An 18682-nucleotide genomic window follows, 5' to 3' on the forward strand; every position below is an offset into this window, starting at 1 on the left:
TTTAGTGAACTGCATCAACTTGAACATTTCAAAGGCTTTCCACGAACAAAGGACATATACGAAATGTGTCCTGCGGGTTTGAACTGGTTTGCAAAAATAGCAGGAATTCGTATGTTGCTTGAACGAGTGGCAAAAGAAATTATTCAATTTTATGTGATTTAAAGTTTAGCAAAAGTAGAAGCAATTCTATTTAATTTCTTCAAGCTTGCTACAATATATTACATGCTATATCGACTATAGACACCGTATCATCCATACCTGCATCGTTCAAACGTGTGCTGATTGATTTATCATCTTTGATCGAAACGCTTTCCGATTTTGCTACTTCTGGTGCTTGGTTTTACCACACCTGCATAACCGCTCTGACCGCTTTCCCAGTTCTTGGTAACATGCAAGAAGAAAAATGCTTCAAACCACAAAACACTTCACCCGTTCCTCGTGTACAATACTCACCCCCAATCGCCATTGAATCAATTGAATTCGCAACAGAAATTATCTTCCTGAATCAACCATTTCATCGGCGATTAGCAGTGAATGGGGCAAGAAAAAAAGGGGGGGGGGGGGAATGGTAAAAACGAGAAGTGAGAAGGGAAAAAGGGAAATTGTGATGATTCTGACGATGAAGGACGATGAAAGGAGTTTGACCGAAATCAACCGCAAAGCCGCACAGGGAAGAAATTCACTTCCCGTGCTCGTTAGCAATCGATTCCGTTATGCCGATCCCACCGGGTTCGGTGTGTGTTCCGATTTTATTTTATTTTCTCTTTACTCATTGCAATAGTGTGAGAAAAAAGGGGAAAGAGATAAGCGATTTCCCGGCAAACTGATTTGCGATGCAGCCCAAGTGGTTGGAGCCATTCCGTTGTACGGCACCCTTGTCATGTTCCCTTACGGTAGACTGCACGGTTCGGTAACTATTACTATTGCACCATCATGCCACCATTCTCCTTAGAATGGTGAGAAAACGAGGATGAAAAACCGTTACAAATGGAAATTCTGTTTGCTTAATCATCATCAAACAATATCGGTTATTGATGATCATTGTTGCTGATGGTGCGCAAGTTGTGCGAAAGCGTTTCTTGCGTTTTCCCTTTTTATTCCATTGTAGTGCTAATCAACATAATAACATAAACGATATCAAACAACTGCATATCCGGTTTGCATAAAGATGATTTATTGAGTGAAAGATCAAAATTTTACTCTTCAAAACTGAACGACAAATATCTTTTATTGGAGCTTTTTTCTTTGCAAAATTGTCTTTTGAAAAAGTAGTTTAGTAAAGAAAGTAAACTAGATTAAGAATAAAACTAATCATAAAGCTTAAACTTTTTGTTTCTCAGAGCAAAACGAAGAGAAAATGTGGTTTTAATTAGAGCCAAAACCTTGTGCAAATTAAATGCATTACAATTAAAATAGTTTTAAAGGCAGCTTTTGTTACTGTTTAAGCCAACGCTGTTCCGTTCGTGGGCGATTGTTCGGTCGGGCATACAATTTTCCTATCGTCCATTATTTCAGACCAACCCAGGATGCGAGGTTTACCGATCCGGAATCACTCAACAATGCCAATATCCTCTTGGAAGCTGCTAGAATAGGCCGCCGCTAGTGGATGGAATTCAATTTGCTCGATAGGGATAAACTTTCAGCTACTGATGAAGGAGGATAGTTTACAAGTTTTACAATTATATTTTTTTTTAGTTTACGGTAGATCCATTCCCGGTGTAAGGTAGAGTTTTCCCGCTATCGAACACAAAACTTTTCCTACCTCTACTAACTAATCAGCAATCTCTCTTCGTCAGCTTTTCGATCGAGGTTCCCGCTGCTGGAGAGCCGAGCCTTTACAACTAATTGGCAATTTGATGCAGACTGTGAAACCGAAATGAATTGAAACTTCATCCGGGTTTGTTGGTAGCGTAACTAAAAGCGGATCACTATCACCCATTGCCTTTGCCATGATGGTGAACCGGAATGGCACTGTGCTGCTTTCTCTTTTGTTCCTGTTTCGGAGCAGCAAAACTACAGTGACACTATATGCAACAGTGGGAAAGTGGGCAAATTGTAAAAAAACAAAAACCTCCGAAACCTTTTTTAGCCGGGTGGAAATAACAGCCGCATTTCCGGGTATCTTTTGGACGGGAAGTGACCCAACCCGGGAAAGTTTAGCGTAGCAAGTTTCGGATATCATAGGGGATAAAGATCAACCTAATGAAGTGTTTTGTCTGGTGATCCATTTAATTTGTCGATACTTTACAATGATCACCATGGGTGGTGAAATTTAAAATGTATTAACTAACATTTTGAATGAAAATGTCCAATAATTTATCGGTTCTATATTAAATCTCTGTATATGTAAATATTCTACATATTCTAATATTCTACATTGAACGCTAAGCCTGAAATGCAGCCGATTTTCCCAAGAAAGTCATATACAATTTCCGAAAAACATCATTTTATCTGCTTCATCTCAATTCCATCCCGTACACCTTCATATAGTACGTACATTGTGCAACAATTCCCATAAAACAAGAACTCTTTGAAAGCATCGCTTTATCGCCCGTACCTTACAAAGGCACGAAATAAGCAACACCAATACACTAAATTCAAATGCAAAACAAGTTCCATTTTAGCACACAATACTGGAAACTTGGCACCCGTCTCCATTACAAAGCGTAAACCACTACCCATCATCGTCTGGCCTGCGTGTTTTTGTCGAGTTCAAACTTCACGCTACGCTTTTCCTCAAAACGAAATGCTAAGACGTACGAAACAAACGGTTTTACCGGGTTTTCGGGTGGGGTGAGATCTCGAAAGAAAATAAGCGTAAATACCACACTTTTAGAAGATGGAAAAAGACTCGAAATTGAAGCCGTTCTACTGGTGCTAACCATCCATTCCCCAGACCCAAAACCCCGCCTCACCGACGAGATAGTTAGGCAACTTTTCTCATCTCATCAACTTGATCCGTGGGTACGGGCAAAAGTTAGAATAGAATAGTTATTATTTAGTTTTTATTGTTCATTCCAATCTAAGGGTTTAGGGTTTTTGGTGGGCGGAGGGAATGTTTGGGATTCGATTTCATTTTCGATCGAAAAACGAGCAGGGTATGTGGCAAAAGGGATGAAATCAAATTATTCAAAGATTCTCTACTGCTGCTTGTGATGCCGCTATGACGCTGTACCACTGTACGGTTTATACAGAAGGATCAACAGCTATCCTTGGTGAAAATTGTGTGTTTGAGTGTGTTTGTGTGTGTACGAACGAATGTGCTTTGTGTGTATGAAAAAAAGAGAAGGGAAAGCTCCATTCCTTAAACAACGTCAAAACTTCCCATTTTGTCGAAGATGGATGTAAGATTCCGACTTAATGAATCTAGCCGATTGAATGGCCTGACCGGGAAATGGAGGCTGAGGATGAAGTTTGCGATTTTACAGCTTCAGTAGAATTGGATCGGTAAAACTTTTGTTCTCCTTCACACACAAACTCATGCTGAACTTTGGTTCATTCCGCAAACCTGCATTTCCACGCCGCCCAAGAATGATTGTGGCCAGTTTTATAGTAGATCATCAAAATGGAGGAGTCTTTTGTAACTAAAATGATTTTGTTTTTTTTTTATTTGTTATATATCTAGTCCACTGATAACTTCGCCCCCTTTTTCTCTCAAGGCACTAAAAGTATAGCTTTTGAGTGTCTTCTTTGGAAAACTATCCAAGAATTCGAACAAACTGCCCTGGCCGTCCCCTTAGCAACCTCTAATCTAGACTCATTCCCCAGCGTTTCGGACCAGTTTGGCAAATAAATTAGCTTCAATAAACTATAGTCCAGCGTGGGAAGCAAACTTTACGCCATTCGTTTGCTTTGTGTGTTTCTGCCCTTCCCAAGAAATTAAACCAAAGAAAAAAAATGAACGCAAGAAAAAAGGGTTCAACTTTTGATCCGTTGCTACAAACACAAAAGTCCTCTTTCGCCTTCGATTGATATTGAAACCCCATCAAACGGACGTTTTTTCTTTTGGAAGGGAGATGGAAATTAAAACCATTCAAACCAGCACCATAAGAACGGAATAAAACCGATCGAAGTTGAAAGTGATTTTTTGATCCTCGTTTTACTTTATTTTCCTCCCGGCATTCCGTAAAACACTCGCTGCGTTCCACTGAACTGGGGTCAAAAAGTTCGTCCTGCAGAAGCATACTTTCGGAGTCCATTTCTTGGTGCCTGGGAGTAGCACCTTCTAGCCACATTCATCATTCGTCCAGGGTTTGGACACAATCGTTCCGAAAAAGGATGTCTCGTTTTAGTTTTTCGTTCGTGAAGTCATTCAGTGGCTTCCACCAAGAAGGAGCCATTCGTGACGTAAATTCAACTCACGTCTCGCAAGGCACCTGTTCTGTGACAATATTTGAACGTAATCTTCCTTTTTTTTTCTCCCCATTTCAACTCTCCATGAACAGCTATTTTTCTTAGAGCTTCCAGCCATCATATTCCATTAGTGTTTGTCGAAGACGCGGTCTCCTACGCCGGCAAGCAATACCTCATTTTTTTTGTCGCCCTAGGAGGTAGGTGAAGGTTGCAGACAAGGGCAGATAGAAAGGGAAGAAAAAAAAAAGGTTAAGAATTCAAGTCGCTCTCCATCATCAATCGATTGCCGGCGGCTGCTAGAATTCCCTGTTGGCCCTTTTTGGCTCGAAAGCACTTCGAGAATGAGCCAACAAGATGGCAGAAGAAGAAAGGAAGGAAAACCCTTACCGTTCAGCATCCAGCTGGCCACTTCCAGGGTAGGGATGTGTAGCGATGAAGAAATATGTCGCAAATAAAAATCTACTTGAGCACAAACATTGACTCTGTAATAGAATAATCCCAAAAACGCTATCGACGGTCCGTACGAACGAACCGTTCGCCGTTCGGTTTGCTCGGATGCTGTGGCTATCTCTGCCCCGTACCATACGAAGCGTCGAATTATTGGCTATATAAATGCGTTGCCAGACTGCTTCCATTCCCACGGCCAATCATCCACGCTGAAGATGAAGAATCTTTTTATTCCTCCATTATGAACCCATCAAAAGTCAATGATCCTCGTCGTCGTCGTCGTCGACATCTTTTGCCGTTGTCGATGTCGCACGAACTAATTCTTTGTGCAAAAAAAGACGCACCACGTGCCGGTGGTTGTATGATTTATTTACGCTTTAATTAAGACTGAATAAATAATTCAACGCGGAATGGATGGACAACTTTGGGGTTCGATTTCTTTCCAGTCAGCCATTTCGAAGACAGCCACTCTAATATGTATGCGCGGTCACGGAAAGCTTAATTAGAGGAGGCACTTGTGCCACTGCGAGAGTGTGGTCTGTCTACCACCAGTCGGCTAAGTAAGGCTAAAGTAGAAATAAGAGGTTTGAGACGGGGGACGGACCTTTGCTATTTTCTACGATAGATCGACGATAGATTTTCTTTTGCCAGTGGCATCTTTCAGACGATGGTCGACGGTGTTATGTTTATGCGGACAGCTCGTTTCCGAGTTGATCCAAAATTCATCATTCGGCTTGAATTTGCTTTGTAAAATGTTCTTCCAGTTTGTGAGTAATAAAGTGTTCTTCCTATCTTTTCTCTTTCCTATTTCAGCATCGTGTTCGGAGTCTTAGCATTATTGCCCTTTCGCTGGCATTCTTCATACACTGCCGGTTGACCCTACCACGGCCAGCCACGTTGTTTTCTAGCGCCGACAATCCAACCGCCAGAAGTGGTTCCCTATGGACCAGATTCCTTACCTTCACCTACCTGCCGGTGGTCAACTTCAAGTTGCTACTGTTGCCGGATGTGCTCAGCTTCGACTGGGGCATGGATGCGATACCGCGCATCGGAAGCGTGTACGATCGTAAGGTGGCCCTTGCCTGCCTGTTCTATCTAGTGCTCGGTTGGACGGTGTGGTGTAGTACCCGTGCCCTGGCCCGGCAATCGCGCCAAACGTCCAACCCTTCGCCCAAGACTGCCAACGGTGCTTCCAGCTTCAATCGGAAGCTAACCAGCAAACTTAACCTGCACCGATTGCGAACGGAAGAAGGAACTCTGCCCGTGGTTCAGCTGGACGTCAGCAGCCCGAACGGTGCGGTGGGTTGTTCGCTGTGCAAGCATGATGCCGGTCTGCACCATTCCAGCTCCTGCCGGACACTGCACAACAACAACGGCATGTCGTCCATCATCTGCGGGTGTGCCTACGCGCCGGAATACAAATATTTATCACTAGCGCCTTCGACACTGGCCAACTACTTCTGCCGGACGGCTTCTGGTGCGAGCAAGAGCACGGTACGGCCCAACGGTAGCACCACTAGCAGCAGCAGCAGTAACAATAATAACAATGACAGTGCCAGCATCAACTACAACCAGAGCTTCCAGGGAACGGTCGGCAAGAAATTCGCCTGTCACTGGCCGCTAGATTCGGTCGGTGAGACGACGAACCTGAATAAAGCGAAGTCATCCGAAGGGGTGCACACTGCATCGTTCCCGTTCGCCACACTTCTTACCACATCTCCCGAGATGGCGTCCTCCTCCCGCACGTCCTCGCTGTCCTCTTCCTCCTATACCTCATCCTCCTCCTCCTCTTCCTCATCTTCGAGTTCCTGTGCATCGTCCGTACGGGGTGACAGTGCGGATGCTTCCACCGATGAGGCGAACGGACGTGGTGAGTGCACGTTGCACAACTCGCCCGCTGCCGCATTACTAATGGCCGTTGCGTTACTCACGCTACCCTTCCTGCCGGCCAGCAATCTGCTGTTCTACGTCGGATTTGTTGTCGCGGAACGAATCCTCTATCTGCCGAGCGTTGGCTACTGTCTGCTGATCGGGCTCGGTGTGAGTGGTCTGATTGATGGTACCGGTGTTGCCCGTGGCCATGGTTCATCCAGCGCGTCCAGCCCAACCAGTGCTACCGGTGGGAAGGTACCGAACTACGCCCGTTGCAACGGTCGTCGGACTGGCACGTGCTGGGTGAGTACGGTCGTGCGCAAGTGTGTGACCCTAGTGAGATCCCCAACCGCGAGGGGTACGTGTGGTGATGATGGTATGACGGGTGGGGTGTGTGTGGGTGATGATGCCACCGGCATCAACCGTATGTCGGTCAACAGTGATAATGGCCGGTATGGCAAATTTCGCACCAATGGTATCGTTCCGGCTGGTGCAAGTGTTGTCGTAAGTGGTAGCGGCCCTAGCAAACCCAACCGACCGATCACCGTCGGTAGGGGTGGCCGTTCGAGTGGTCGCAGCACGAAAGCATACGGCCTACGGCGGCGACAGTTCGTACTGGCGTGTGTCGGCCTACTGCTGATCGCGTACAGTGCAAAAACGGTGCGTCGGAATCGTGACTGGGTGGACGAGGAAAGCCTGTTCCGGAGTGCGATCGCAGTCAATCCCCCGAAAGGTATGTACATCAGGATATCTTCTTTTTATTATACCATCACATAGAAAAGCCCTTTTTTATTCATTTGGTTGTTTTTTTTCTTGTAAGTAAAAATGAATCTTTTCGACATTTTTTGCCAGTTGTTCCGTTCAAGTGTTACACATAAAGACGAACGCGCGGTACGATAAAAGATAAATTTTAACGCCCATATTGGCATGGATGCCTGAGAGGATTCTGCGGCAAAAACCGGCCCTTTTTGAGCTCGGAACTAACTGGAACAGCAGAAGTTCATCCATCCCGAAACGGCTTTGCTTGTTCGCTGCTTAAGCTCTTTAAAGGAGTTCCCTTGCGCGTGCACCCATTGACATAAGCATTTTATGAGAGTTTAAAGTGATTCAAGCGTGTACACAGAGCGTATTTATGGCCGGCCCAGAAGGACCCACCCTCTAGCGGTGTTGTCTGCTGGTTTGGGGATTTTTTTTTCAAGTGTACAATCATCCCACGCCAACTCGGAAGATGCTGTGCCGTAACATTCTGCTGGTCATGGCAGTTTCCCACTGTCGGAAAAGACACGATTTAATGGTGGAGTGTAAAATCGCCCATGCACACATACCCACCACCGTCCGGGTGATAGATCGCCTGAGAGCGGAAGAATCTCCATTGAGAGAATTTTTTTTTATTTTGCGCAGATAACATTATGTTATGGATGTTAACGAAGAGGCGAGAGCGCGAGAACGGATAAAAACAAACCCCACGACAAACGATCATTTTAAGGGATAAATAAGCCTAAGCAGACCCTGCGGTACAGCACGAGGTGATGCACGCTTGGCCTAATGGGATGGTAAACTTTAGCTGGAATTTGTATCTTCCTTCCCCATTTGGATGGGGATCTAAATTCAATCTCCACCGAGCCGTCGTTGGTAGTACGTAACTGGGGGAGCTTGAAATTAAATTGAATTGTCAGACCACGTGACATCTGGAGCAGTCTTAAAATATGGCCCAGCTTACGATGAAACAATTTTATGCAGAAAAACAAACAAAAAACACATATTTTAAGCACAAATTGTTCTACAGTAAGAAAGGGAAAATTTTATTTCATAGTAAAACCACAAAAAAAAAATACAAAACAGAAATGTGTGGCAGAAATGTCATTTACCGTCGATCCATTCCCATTGCCAAGAGTACCTTTATTTCAATCAAAAGATGCGTACATCGTGATTCTTCTTTCCACAAAAGCTCTCCCTTAATGTACAAAAATCTCTTCTAGAATATGCTTTTCCTTTTTAAGGTGCTTTTAAACACACACGAATTTCCACACTCATATCAGGTGTTCAGCAAAATGTATGCGTTCTGCGAATCCATGTTCGTCTGGTGCTGCGTTCAGCACACACAGACACAATTTCGATGGTGTAGAAAATCTGCTACGAAATTCCACGCTTAAAAGATGCGAAGCCACAGAAATCATTCACTCGTAAGAATGGAAATCCCTGCCAACGAGATTTCGAGGGCCACTTTGTCTCACCCTACGATGTTGCGTGCGGGACTGCGTTCGTTGGTGACGGGAAGTTCCGACAGTGTCAGTGCACTAAGCCTGGTGCTATTTTTCTCGCCCTTTCGAAAAACTGACGTACTTCACAAGTGTGTCTTTTGCAGGTGAGTCGAAAATTGATTGACTTTTCTGGTGCGGCACGACGTGTGGGGGAGTGCGACGGCAGTGGCTTAACCCGGTAATGGAATGGCATAAATCAGGATGGTTAAGCGTATGCTTTGCTGTGCTTTTCAGGAGAGAAAATCAGGTAGAAGCTTTCAATTTTCATGAACATGCTTTTATTGGAACAAGTGGCTTTGTTCTGGAGTTTTACTGTTAAAGAATTTAAATGATTCGTTGCAGATTAACTTAAAAAAAGATTAAGGTTACATTAAATTTGTATTGTGAAAAATTTTGTATCAAAAATGCTTGTATTGCTGCGTCAATTAGGAGAATTTTAATATCATCAAACCTTTCTACCTTTCTGCAATTATTTAAATTAACTTACCAACTCCTTCCGTCTCCACGACAGAGCTAATCCACGGAGCACATTATCTACAGCAGTCTACCATAACGAACAGACTACCGTACCGAAGCCGAAGCTTAATGTGGTTGCATACTTTATGAAATAATAAATCTGAGCTCGGCATCCTAATTGATTAATCACACACCCATCCAGTCACAAACCGGTGACTGTAATGTGCGTTGGAAAGGGATAATCAGCATGAAAACGAAAGGTCATTCAACAATCCACCCGTGTACTTCATGGATCTGCCACCCATTTTGGCGTGGCTATAGCTAAGGGATGTGTGTAACAAGTAGCGATTGGTGAGTTGCAGAAGACGGCACACCAAAAAAAAGCATCAAAATACGTGGAATGTGGAGGGAAAAAATGATAAATTACCAACTGACCGCCAACAGACTGACCTACCACCATAGGCCACCCTTGTTTTCGAACGTTCCCTATTCCATCTCGTTGGCCACGGGCTGATAAATGACAGCTCGAACTTTAATGTTTTTCATGATTTTTTTTTCTCTCTCTCCCTCCATTGGTACACTTATGTATGGCGAAATCGTATCGAAATGATTTCATTTTTGTAGTCCAAAAAAAACAAAAAGAATCGTTTTGGATGGAGACCATTTTGTGTTTTTTTCGGTTTCTTCCTTCAAGTGCTTGGATTATAGTGTACATGATTTGTCATTTTAGTTGACCGAACAACGTCTAGAGCAGTGCTGGCTAGTGGTAAAGAGCATGATGGAAGATCCTTGTGCAGGCTGATGTGTCGGGTTCCATTCGCTTCACGCTAATGTTTGTACCATTATGAGCTGGTGTCAAATACATGAGACCACAAAACACTTCGACACGCGCTATAAAAGCAGCTTGACGATACGATGACCGTTGACTGTAATGGTGGCCCGACATTGCAAAGGGACCGCATGAAGTCAACGTCGGACGTTAGCGTGAATGGTGCTGATGATGAACAATGGTGTGGAGTGGCCGGGTGACGCCAAGGATTAACGAATTCTAAATCGAATAAAGATGGTCAGGGCAGGGAACCAAAGTGGACATAGTCTGTGACATGAAAGTCATTTTTCACACTCACCATACTGAGCGATTTGGAGTTAGTAGGCAAGGTGACAGGGTGTCCTACATGTAAGCATTTGTGTTTTTGAAGCTAATAATAATGTTGTTGGAAGCTTTTTCTTCTATTTTAAAGTATTTTTTTTATGTTGGTCCAATTTTCCTAATCCTAATTTAATCAAAAATCAATATAACATCACTTTCTGACACCATTTAACGCTAACACCTCTGAGCCACTACAAGAGCAACGTTACTAACTGGTGTTACCGTAACGTACAATAACGTTACCATGATCCTCTCTGTACTGCCGGCACGCAAATCTTGTTGGTAACGTGACGGAAAACCATTTCCCATCGCATCGTTTACGTCTGTGTGGTGATGCATTTTGTTCCCTCAAAAAAACTGTGTGAAGCGAGAACAAGGCCGACAGCGATCACGTAGGAACAAAAGGATCTCCAAACCAATCGTGTAAGCGAAACAAAAAAGGGACCGCAACCGATCCTACCAAACCTATCGAACGGTCACAATCATTATTATTTCACAATCGCACATTCTGTGATTTAATGCCGTACGCAACCACGTCCACTTTGCTATAGGCAAGACCGATGCCATCCAGACATCAGACGACGTCAATATGCTTGACCACCCGACGAGTTTGTCTGAAGTGGGGACAATACAATCTCCGAACCCACCGGAAGATTACTATAGTCCGTTGTTACTTTTCATGCGTGTACCGACGCCTGCTGATGGACTTTCTGACGTCCTTTCTGACACGCTACCGCCTTGTGTCAATTGATTGGATGGGTTTCACATCGTTAGGCTGTGGTAGTGTACAGTCAGTCCAGTACATCGAAAGCTACTCAAACCGATCCCGGACCCGTTCGGGTTCGATGAAGCAACAGACAGTCCACCTGCCAACCTGAAGCCTGCGGGAGAGAAAATCAATTAACAGCAAGGGCGCAAAATGCAACCCATGACTCTAACGGTGGACGTGTACCCAAACCGACGGATTCATGGTGGCATTCATGGTCCATGGAACATCCAATCGGTGTCCCACCGATTCGCTTTTTTCTCACAACAGAGCTTTCCAACTAGCGCGGGTCACGACCGTCAACATCGTCATCGTTGTCATCGCGGCATTGGGAAGCATGAGGCAATGTACAGCACAGAACGGTGCTGGGATTTCTAACTCCGGAAGAAGAACAGAGAGGGAAAAAAGCATGACCCGTCATCTGGCACAAAATGCAATGTCCCAAGGCTTCCGACCCTCCGTGACACTATGCGTGAGCTGCTGGCTGATGTATTTGACAGTTTATGTCTTCGTCAGCGGGCGCCTGTCAGACAGCCGAGACAACCTGATGTGCGCCAGCTGTACGTACGGCTGTCGCCGTTGGTAACGGTTAATGATGGTGCGAGCTGTGATGGAAAGGATTCTTGCTGCGTTCAAATTTATGACTGCAGATTGATATGGCGCACGGGTACACTGTGAGCAGATGAAAAGCTCGCAGTGAAACGAGCAAAAAAAGAGGCTTTTATTCGTGGTATGATGTTCCTGGGGAAAAACGATAACTTTTGCACCCAAACAAAAAAGAAAAGCTCGTACAACACTGCATTAATAAAGCTTTTTCGTCTAAATCACCTCAAATCGGAACGATCTTCATCATCTTCAGCTGACACTAACCTCGGACGTACAAGCGTTACGATTACCTTAAGCCTTTCGGTTGGAATACTCCTCCTTTTAACGTCATAAAATTAGCCTCCCTCCATCTTCAACCAAAGAGCACTTCGTGACGCTTCATTTCACCTTCTTACTGCACAGGGATCGAGTCGCTTTGCAGTGAAATAAAATCTTTATCAGAGCAAAATCCGGGTTACATCTTACTGCCGCACGAGCTTATTTATATCCTTGCCCGGGTTTTTCTTCTCCACCCAAGCGAAGGTACACCTGGCCAGGCTGGATGCAGGTATGTCGCAGCCATTTTCCGTACGGTCGATCCACTAGAGCTTTACAGAAGTAGTGTTGGCAGTGTCGCTTCTACGAATTGAAGCAGAAATGTGAAGGAGAGAAGAAAAAAAAATTGTTCGGAAGCTTCCCGGTATCTTACCGGCTGCAAAAGGGTTGTGGAAAAGTCACGCCACTGACATTCCCTGCCGAAGAACTTGTTAGCCCGCGTTTTTTTGCCTGTTTCCCTTAAGAAGTGTTCCTCGATTTTGCAATCATATTTTTCCAGTCAATGTACTTTCAATATTATAATCCACTCGAAGCTGAAAATGCGACTCAAGACATTCAATAAAGCGCACATCGGTGAAGCAACGGAATAGAGCAAAGATGCGCCCCATGCCCCTCTGCTGCAAGTCTCCGCTTTCTAATGCTACCGAAACTTTACTGGAGGAAATAAGAAATGAAAGATGCAACCGGGTACGAGGTGAAGATTTAATCCGACGAGCAAATCATTCGTTTCTTCGACGATGTCTTCGTGATGGTGGTGTTGTTGTTGAACGGTAAGGTCACGTTCGATGCATCTTCAACAAAGTTGGCAAATGTTGCACTTGCTACAATTCCCACGACGACCAAACCGAACCGAACCGGGTCGTCTTTACCGATGGTCTCGGTGACATGTAACTTCCGTGTCAAGCACCTGTCAAGTGATTGAATAGTGTGATTCCTGGATGGAATGATTTTTTCTCGAGAAAATGAATAAATTCTATAGAGGAATAAAAGCTAATATGTTTGATAAAAGTGGGGAAATGTTTTGGGGGGGTTTGGTTTGGAATTTTAAATTAGTTCCATCGAAGACATGGAGAGGCAGTTAGTTTGACATACTTTTTCCTAGAATATTGAAAATAGTTTAGGTCAAATCCCTCTACCATTAAAATTAAAGCTCAATTTTCCCACAAAGCAGTGGTCAACGACCTACCTCAAAACAAAACAAAAAAACAAAAGAAAAACCGTCCGACACGTTCAAAACCAAAGGAATGAAAGGAAGGGATACATCCGTAGGGCCTTTTTGGTCTTGATTTTCCATTCTGTACCACCCCAAAAACAATCCAAAAAAACCCCATCCCGATCCCAATCGATTCTGCCCTCATTCGGTACGTCCCCATCGGGGTAAGGTTAGGAGGAATAATTTCCCATTAAAGTACCGAGAGGAGTAAGAAAAAAAAACACACACAAACACATACACCTCCCATTTCCACCAAGAGCCACAAAAACCGGCCATGTGTAACTAACTGCGAACTGCCGCAGTGCCGCATAGCTACGGTGCCTCGAAGGCAACCAAAACCCATCGATGCGACAACGATCGAACGGTACAACCCGAAGGTCGAACTTTTGCGCTGAGTTGCACTTTGCACGCCGGGTCCTACTCTTCGGGTGTCGGTTTTCCGGTGCGGTTCGCTTTCCTTTGAACCGGCACTCAAACCGCCGGATGTCGCCCCCCCCCCCCTCGCCCCCAAAAAGGTTGTGTGGTAGTTTCCATGGTTTCGCTGGTGGTATCGCTAGAGAAAGAGAAAAACACACACGCACACATGCAAACACACATGGTTGTGGTTTTGGCACGGCCTTGGTCAGACGCCCTTTTATTAGTTTATCGACGGTGCGATGAGCTCATTTGAATTTTATCGAAATCGTTTCTGGCTGGTTGTGGTCGTTTCGGAGGTTTTTCTTTTTGCGATCAGAAAGGAAATCAAAACACATTTCCATCCAGTTGGTATATAAGCATGTGCATGGATGAAGGGAAGACATTATGCTGAACGTACGACGTACCGGGAAATTGAAATTCCCTTTACTCAAAGGGAACGAACGGGTAGTGGGTGTTAGAAATGAGGGAAAAACGTTCGAATTTCCTCCCCCGTGTGGATTATAGCGTGGCAAACAAGTTGAAGAGGCAAAGTTTAGGGCTCCGACGATTAGGAACTACCAAAGCTGGCACAAAAGTGTACAAACGAAAACCATTCATTTCGAAAGGACACGCGGTAGGAGTTAGTTTTCGTGAGGGATTATCAGTTGTAAGTGGACAGATTATCATTCTATTAGTTAAGTATGCCGGTGCAGAAGCAAGTACGCGCTCATTATCGTGTACGGAAGGAAAAGCATTGTTTAGAAAGCTAGGGAGGCTTCTTCGCGCAAACAGGATACAGTTTAGGTATAGATAGATTACTGTATTCTACAGAGGGAGATATATTACTAATTCTTACAGTGTCTTTTGGTATACAAATATTAATAGAACAGAAGATAATAGAAACTAAATTAATAAAGACGTTTTATATTTCGTGCAATTGTTAACGCCTGAAAGTAGGCAACATTACAAATTATTTTCTTTATTTTCATTCTAGTTGTAATAGTTATGGATTAGAATAAAGCTTACACGAAGGTGCTGAGAAGGATTTTTCACCCCATATGTGTGAAAGGACAATGAAGGAGTATATAATGACAAGCTCCTCGATTTGTACGAATTTATCTCTATCGTACAATCAATAAGATTCGTCAGGCTCCGGTGGGCGGGTTATGTCATTCGAATGGCACCGGACGACCCAGCCCGTAACGCTTTTAAGTCGTCCACATGGCCAGAGGAGTCGTGGTAGGGCCAAACTGAGATGGAGTGATGGTGTTGATCTAGAAAGCCTAGGTTCATCAGATGACGATGTACTACCGTGAGCGGTTTTGAGGTCTCTTGCAACGAGACGTGATAGCAATGCCTGATAAGTACATAAATAAGGCTTACGATAGCTTAAATCTCATAAGCATTTTTCCAAAAGAAAAAAAAACTTTACAGAAGATAGCTTTAACAAAGCCTTTGTTCTTGTGCTCTTTTGTCGAGTATTATAATGATTAGACAATTGTAAACGAGATTCTTCCAATCTGATCTGATCTACTTGAGTCATTATGCACTACATCAATTTTATCATTTATCCAAAAAATACACAAGGATTATCTCTTTTCCGAGAGCATTTCACAGACATGGATTAATACATGGAGGTTCTTTCCACCACCGGGAACTACACAAATATCCGCCTAGATTACAGTCGAATTCAATTAAGCATCATAAATTCGGAACGATTACATGCGAGTGATTTCCAGTGCCACTCAGCCTGCTTCACTCTAATCGAGCTGCAAACAGGCTTAGTGTGTGTGTGTGCGATGTTCAGCAACGAGGAAAAACATATGTTATCCCCGTCCGTGGAATTCATAATCTCACACTAATGATCCTAATCCGCAAAGGTACCGGCCCGCAGGAATTTCACCCACAGTGAACTCACATACGCATACGCTCACGTAGATCATGCACCAGTCTAATAATCAGCAGTGAAGTAGTAATACACACCATCACAAAGCACTCCCACTGGGGGGAGAGTTCTGGGGTTGGACCCACACACACACACTCACTCCATTTGCCATGCCCATTAGAACATAATCACCTACTTTCTCGGCGTAATCCTTCCCCGAACCGATGGCGTCATCGTCGCGATCGATTATTAATAAACACCAGCTGACCAAGCGATGTTTGAGCGAACTGTCTGGTCGGCCCTTACCCCACTCATTAGTGGTTGGCGAGAGCAAATTGATTAAAGGTACAAATTATCTAAATCAAAACCATTTACCACGAGAATGGTGTAGCGATACTGTGTATCGGATCATTGGGCACCTCGTGTCTGGAATGAATTAGTGCCCGTTACCTGTGGCGTACGTAATCTAGTCAAGAGCTGGTGTGGATTTACTGCAACGGTGTTGGATAAAGTTCCCGTCAGAGACGGGAAGTAGAAGCGAAAAACAGCTCTATCCTTTCCGTCTGAAAGCAAACCCCTTAATCGACTCGTTTATTAGCTCTGCAACTGTGTTCTGCAAAGGTAGTGGGTTTTTCCCGGGGAGTTTCTTTTTTTTTGGAGATTGAACTCAGTTGCAGATTTCACAGGAAAAAGAGGAATTTTCCCTTGAAAACTACTACCTTGCAACTAACAAACATTCGTACACTTTTTCTCCCTTCGAAAGCATCCCAATTTGTACCATCGCTTACGAGGGCAAGAGAGCAAAATGGAAAAAAAGTTCATCCTACACTGGAATGTCCTTTAAAGGTAGTTCTAGGATTTAGAACCATAACTCTCACTGACACTCACACATACACAAACACATATTGCCATCTTTTCATTTTCCTCACTTTAGTTCGAAAATACGGACATATCCCATTTTTTTCCTCACCAGGACGGAAATTGTGTAGTCGCCTTACAAAACCAAAAATCCTTCCTGTGGTGCTTCACTTCTGGGTGGCTGCTGTTACTATAGCTGTAACTTCTGCTTTACGGAAAAATATGATCACTCGGATGGTTCTGTGCGTGTGTGTGTGTGGTGTGCAATGAAAAGAGAAAGAGAAAAAAGAACCAATCCGAACGACCTGTGACACGCGGCATTCCGGAAATGAAGATATTTATCCTTCCCGTTTGTCGGAATCGTACCTTTTTTTTGGGACGAATGATAGCGAGTTTGGTGTGAATTTTTGTATGACTTTTACTGTGTTTTGGTCTCATTTTGCTCTGTATTTTATTTAAGCTTTTTCCATGTAGTGTTAGTTGGGAAAAAATCATCATCTAAAGTGTGTTTTGACACATTAAGGGTAGATCTTTTAGTATTTATTTAAGAAACATTAACAAAAACTCAAATTATACAAATCTAGGATAATATTTTTCATTTCCGTAAGGACAACCAGGCCGTACTTTTTTTTAATTAGGGATATTTTCAAAAATCATTACACAATCTTATACGATCGGATATGTTTAATATTATATTAAATAGGATTTAATTTATCTTAATAAAGTACAAACAAATACAAGCAAAAGTATATTTAAACTATTACTAAATTTGCTCACTTCAGTTATGAAACACGCTTCATAAACTCAAAATTAACAATATTTACCTGTAACGAAATTCTTTTCAATTTACCGCAATGCATTCTTCGTGTGTAACACCGGGAAAACGATTTTCCAAATAGTACCACGGTAAACGGTGTGCAGAAGAAAAACGCTTGAAAAAAAACCCAACCCTTATTACGACTGGTAGGAAAATGTAAGAGCGGAAGCGTTTTCGTTCCAATTTTCGACTGTTCCAATTGCCCACAAATTTCACCTCCTCGCCCGGTTTTTCCTTCCACCCTACCTGGTTCAACTCTTTTCCTTCTAATGCAGTATGGGTGTATATCCACAGTTCGTTAGTTAGTGGATCAGGAGCTCGTTTCATGCGAGCATCGGTTTCATTCGGTTTGGATGTTTCCTGCTTTTCATTCACTTTTCCGCTACCCCGTTGTGGGTGGTTGGATGGGTTGGGAAAAAAAGGCGAGGTGTGAAAATAATGTCTGATCAAAGTTGCTTCATTTCGCCCCTGGCCACGAGGTCAGGGTGTGGTGGCGTATAAAGGTTTCCCGATTAAGCCGAGCCGGAAAAGAAACGAATACATCCTGGTGTACTACTACCACTACTACTGCGTAGAAGGGAAAGAAAGAAGTGAAGCGAGTAGGTAATCAGAAAACGGAAAATCCTTCCTTTCCATCGCTTTTCTTTTTTTTTTTTGCTCAACCTCACGACCATAATAGTACTGGCCGCATCCAACCACTTTTGCTCGATTAGGCCCACCATCCACCTCCGGTCGGTTCACTGGAAGGATATGCTACCTCGAGCGATGGTAAAAGTTGCTCCATTGCTTGCCGTCGGTAGGCTGTTGGTCGGTCCTGTAAACATATCGCAGAATTTATATCGCTTTTTTTGCTGGTAAAACACCTTTTCCTCCCCTTCCCAGTGTGGGTGGTGTATCTGGGTGTAATTTTTCATCGATGTGGTTTTCACCGTAATTCGTTGCTCTTGCCCTAACCGTGCCAGCGGAACTTCTTGCTTGACCATTCATTTTTGAGGTTGAACGAGTGTGAACAAAATTTCATTACAAAAAATATCTCCATCGACATTCGCCGAAAAGGTTGGTAAGGTTTGGTTGAAAAAGAAACTTGAATTTGTGTCCTGTACTTTTCGGTTATTTTTCCTATTTTTTACCAGCTCTTTAGCTGGTGTGTATCGAATAGTAAGGAAGCCTATCCTTAGTATCGCAAGCATGTGATGATGAGTCGTATTTATTGCCGACCAGCGTGTGTCGTAAAAAAATGCTTTCTGTAAAGTATTTTTTGATAAAGCGTAGCATGATGTGTGAAAT

General features: G+C 43.6%; 1 protein-coding gene across 5 annotated transcripts in view; it reads left to right on the forward strand.

The window, feature by feature from the left end:
• The window catches only part of LOC125761926 (protein O-mannosyl-transferase TMTC2), a 209151-nt gene that overhangs the window by 134370 nt on the left and 56099 nt on the right, over positions 1–18682 (forward strand). For all 5 annotated transcript variants that reach the window (XM_049423524.1, XM_049423525.1, XM_049423521.1 and 2 more), the window contains exon 5: positions 5614–7405. In XM_049423524.1, coding sequence (XP_049279481.1) covers positions 5614–7405 — 1792 coding nt within the window. The remainder of the gene's footprint in view (positions 1–5613; positions 7406–18682) is intronic.

Source organism: Anopheles funestus, chromosome 2RL (genome assembly GCF_943734845.2).
Source record: "Anopheles funestus chromosome 2RL, idAnoFuneDA-416_04, whole genome shotgun sequence".
In the NCBI taxonomy this organism is placed as follows: Eukaryota; Metazoa; Arthropoda; class Insecta; order Diptera; family Culicidae; genus Anopheles; species Anopheles funestus.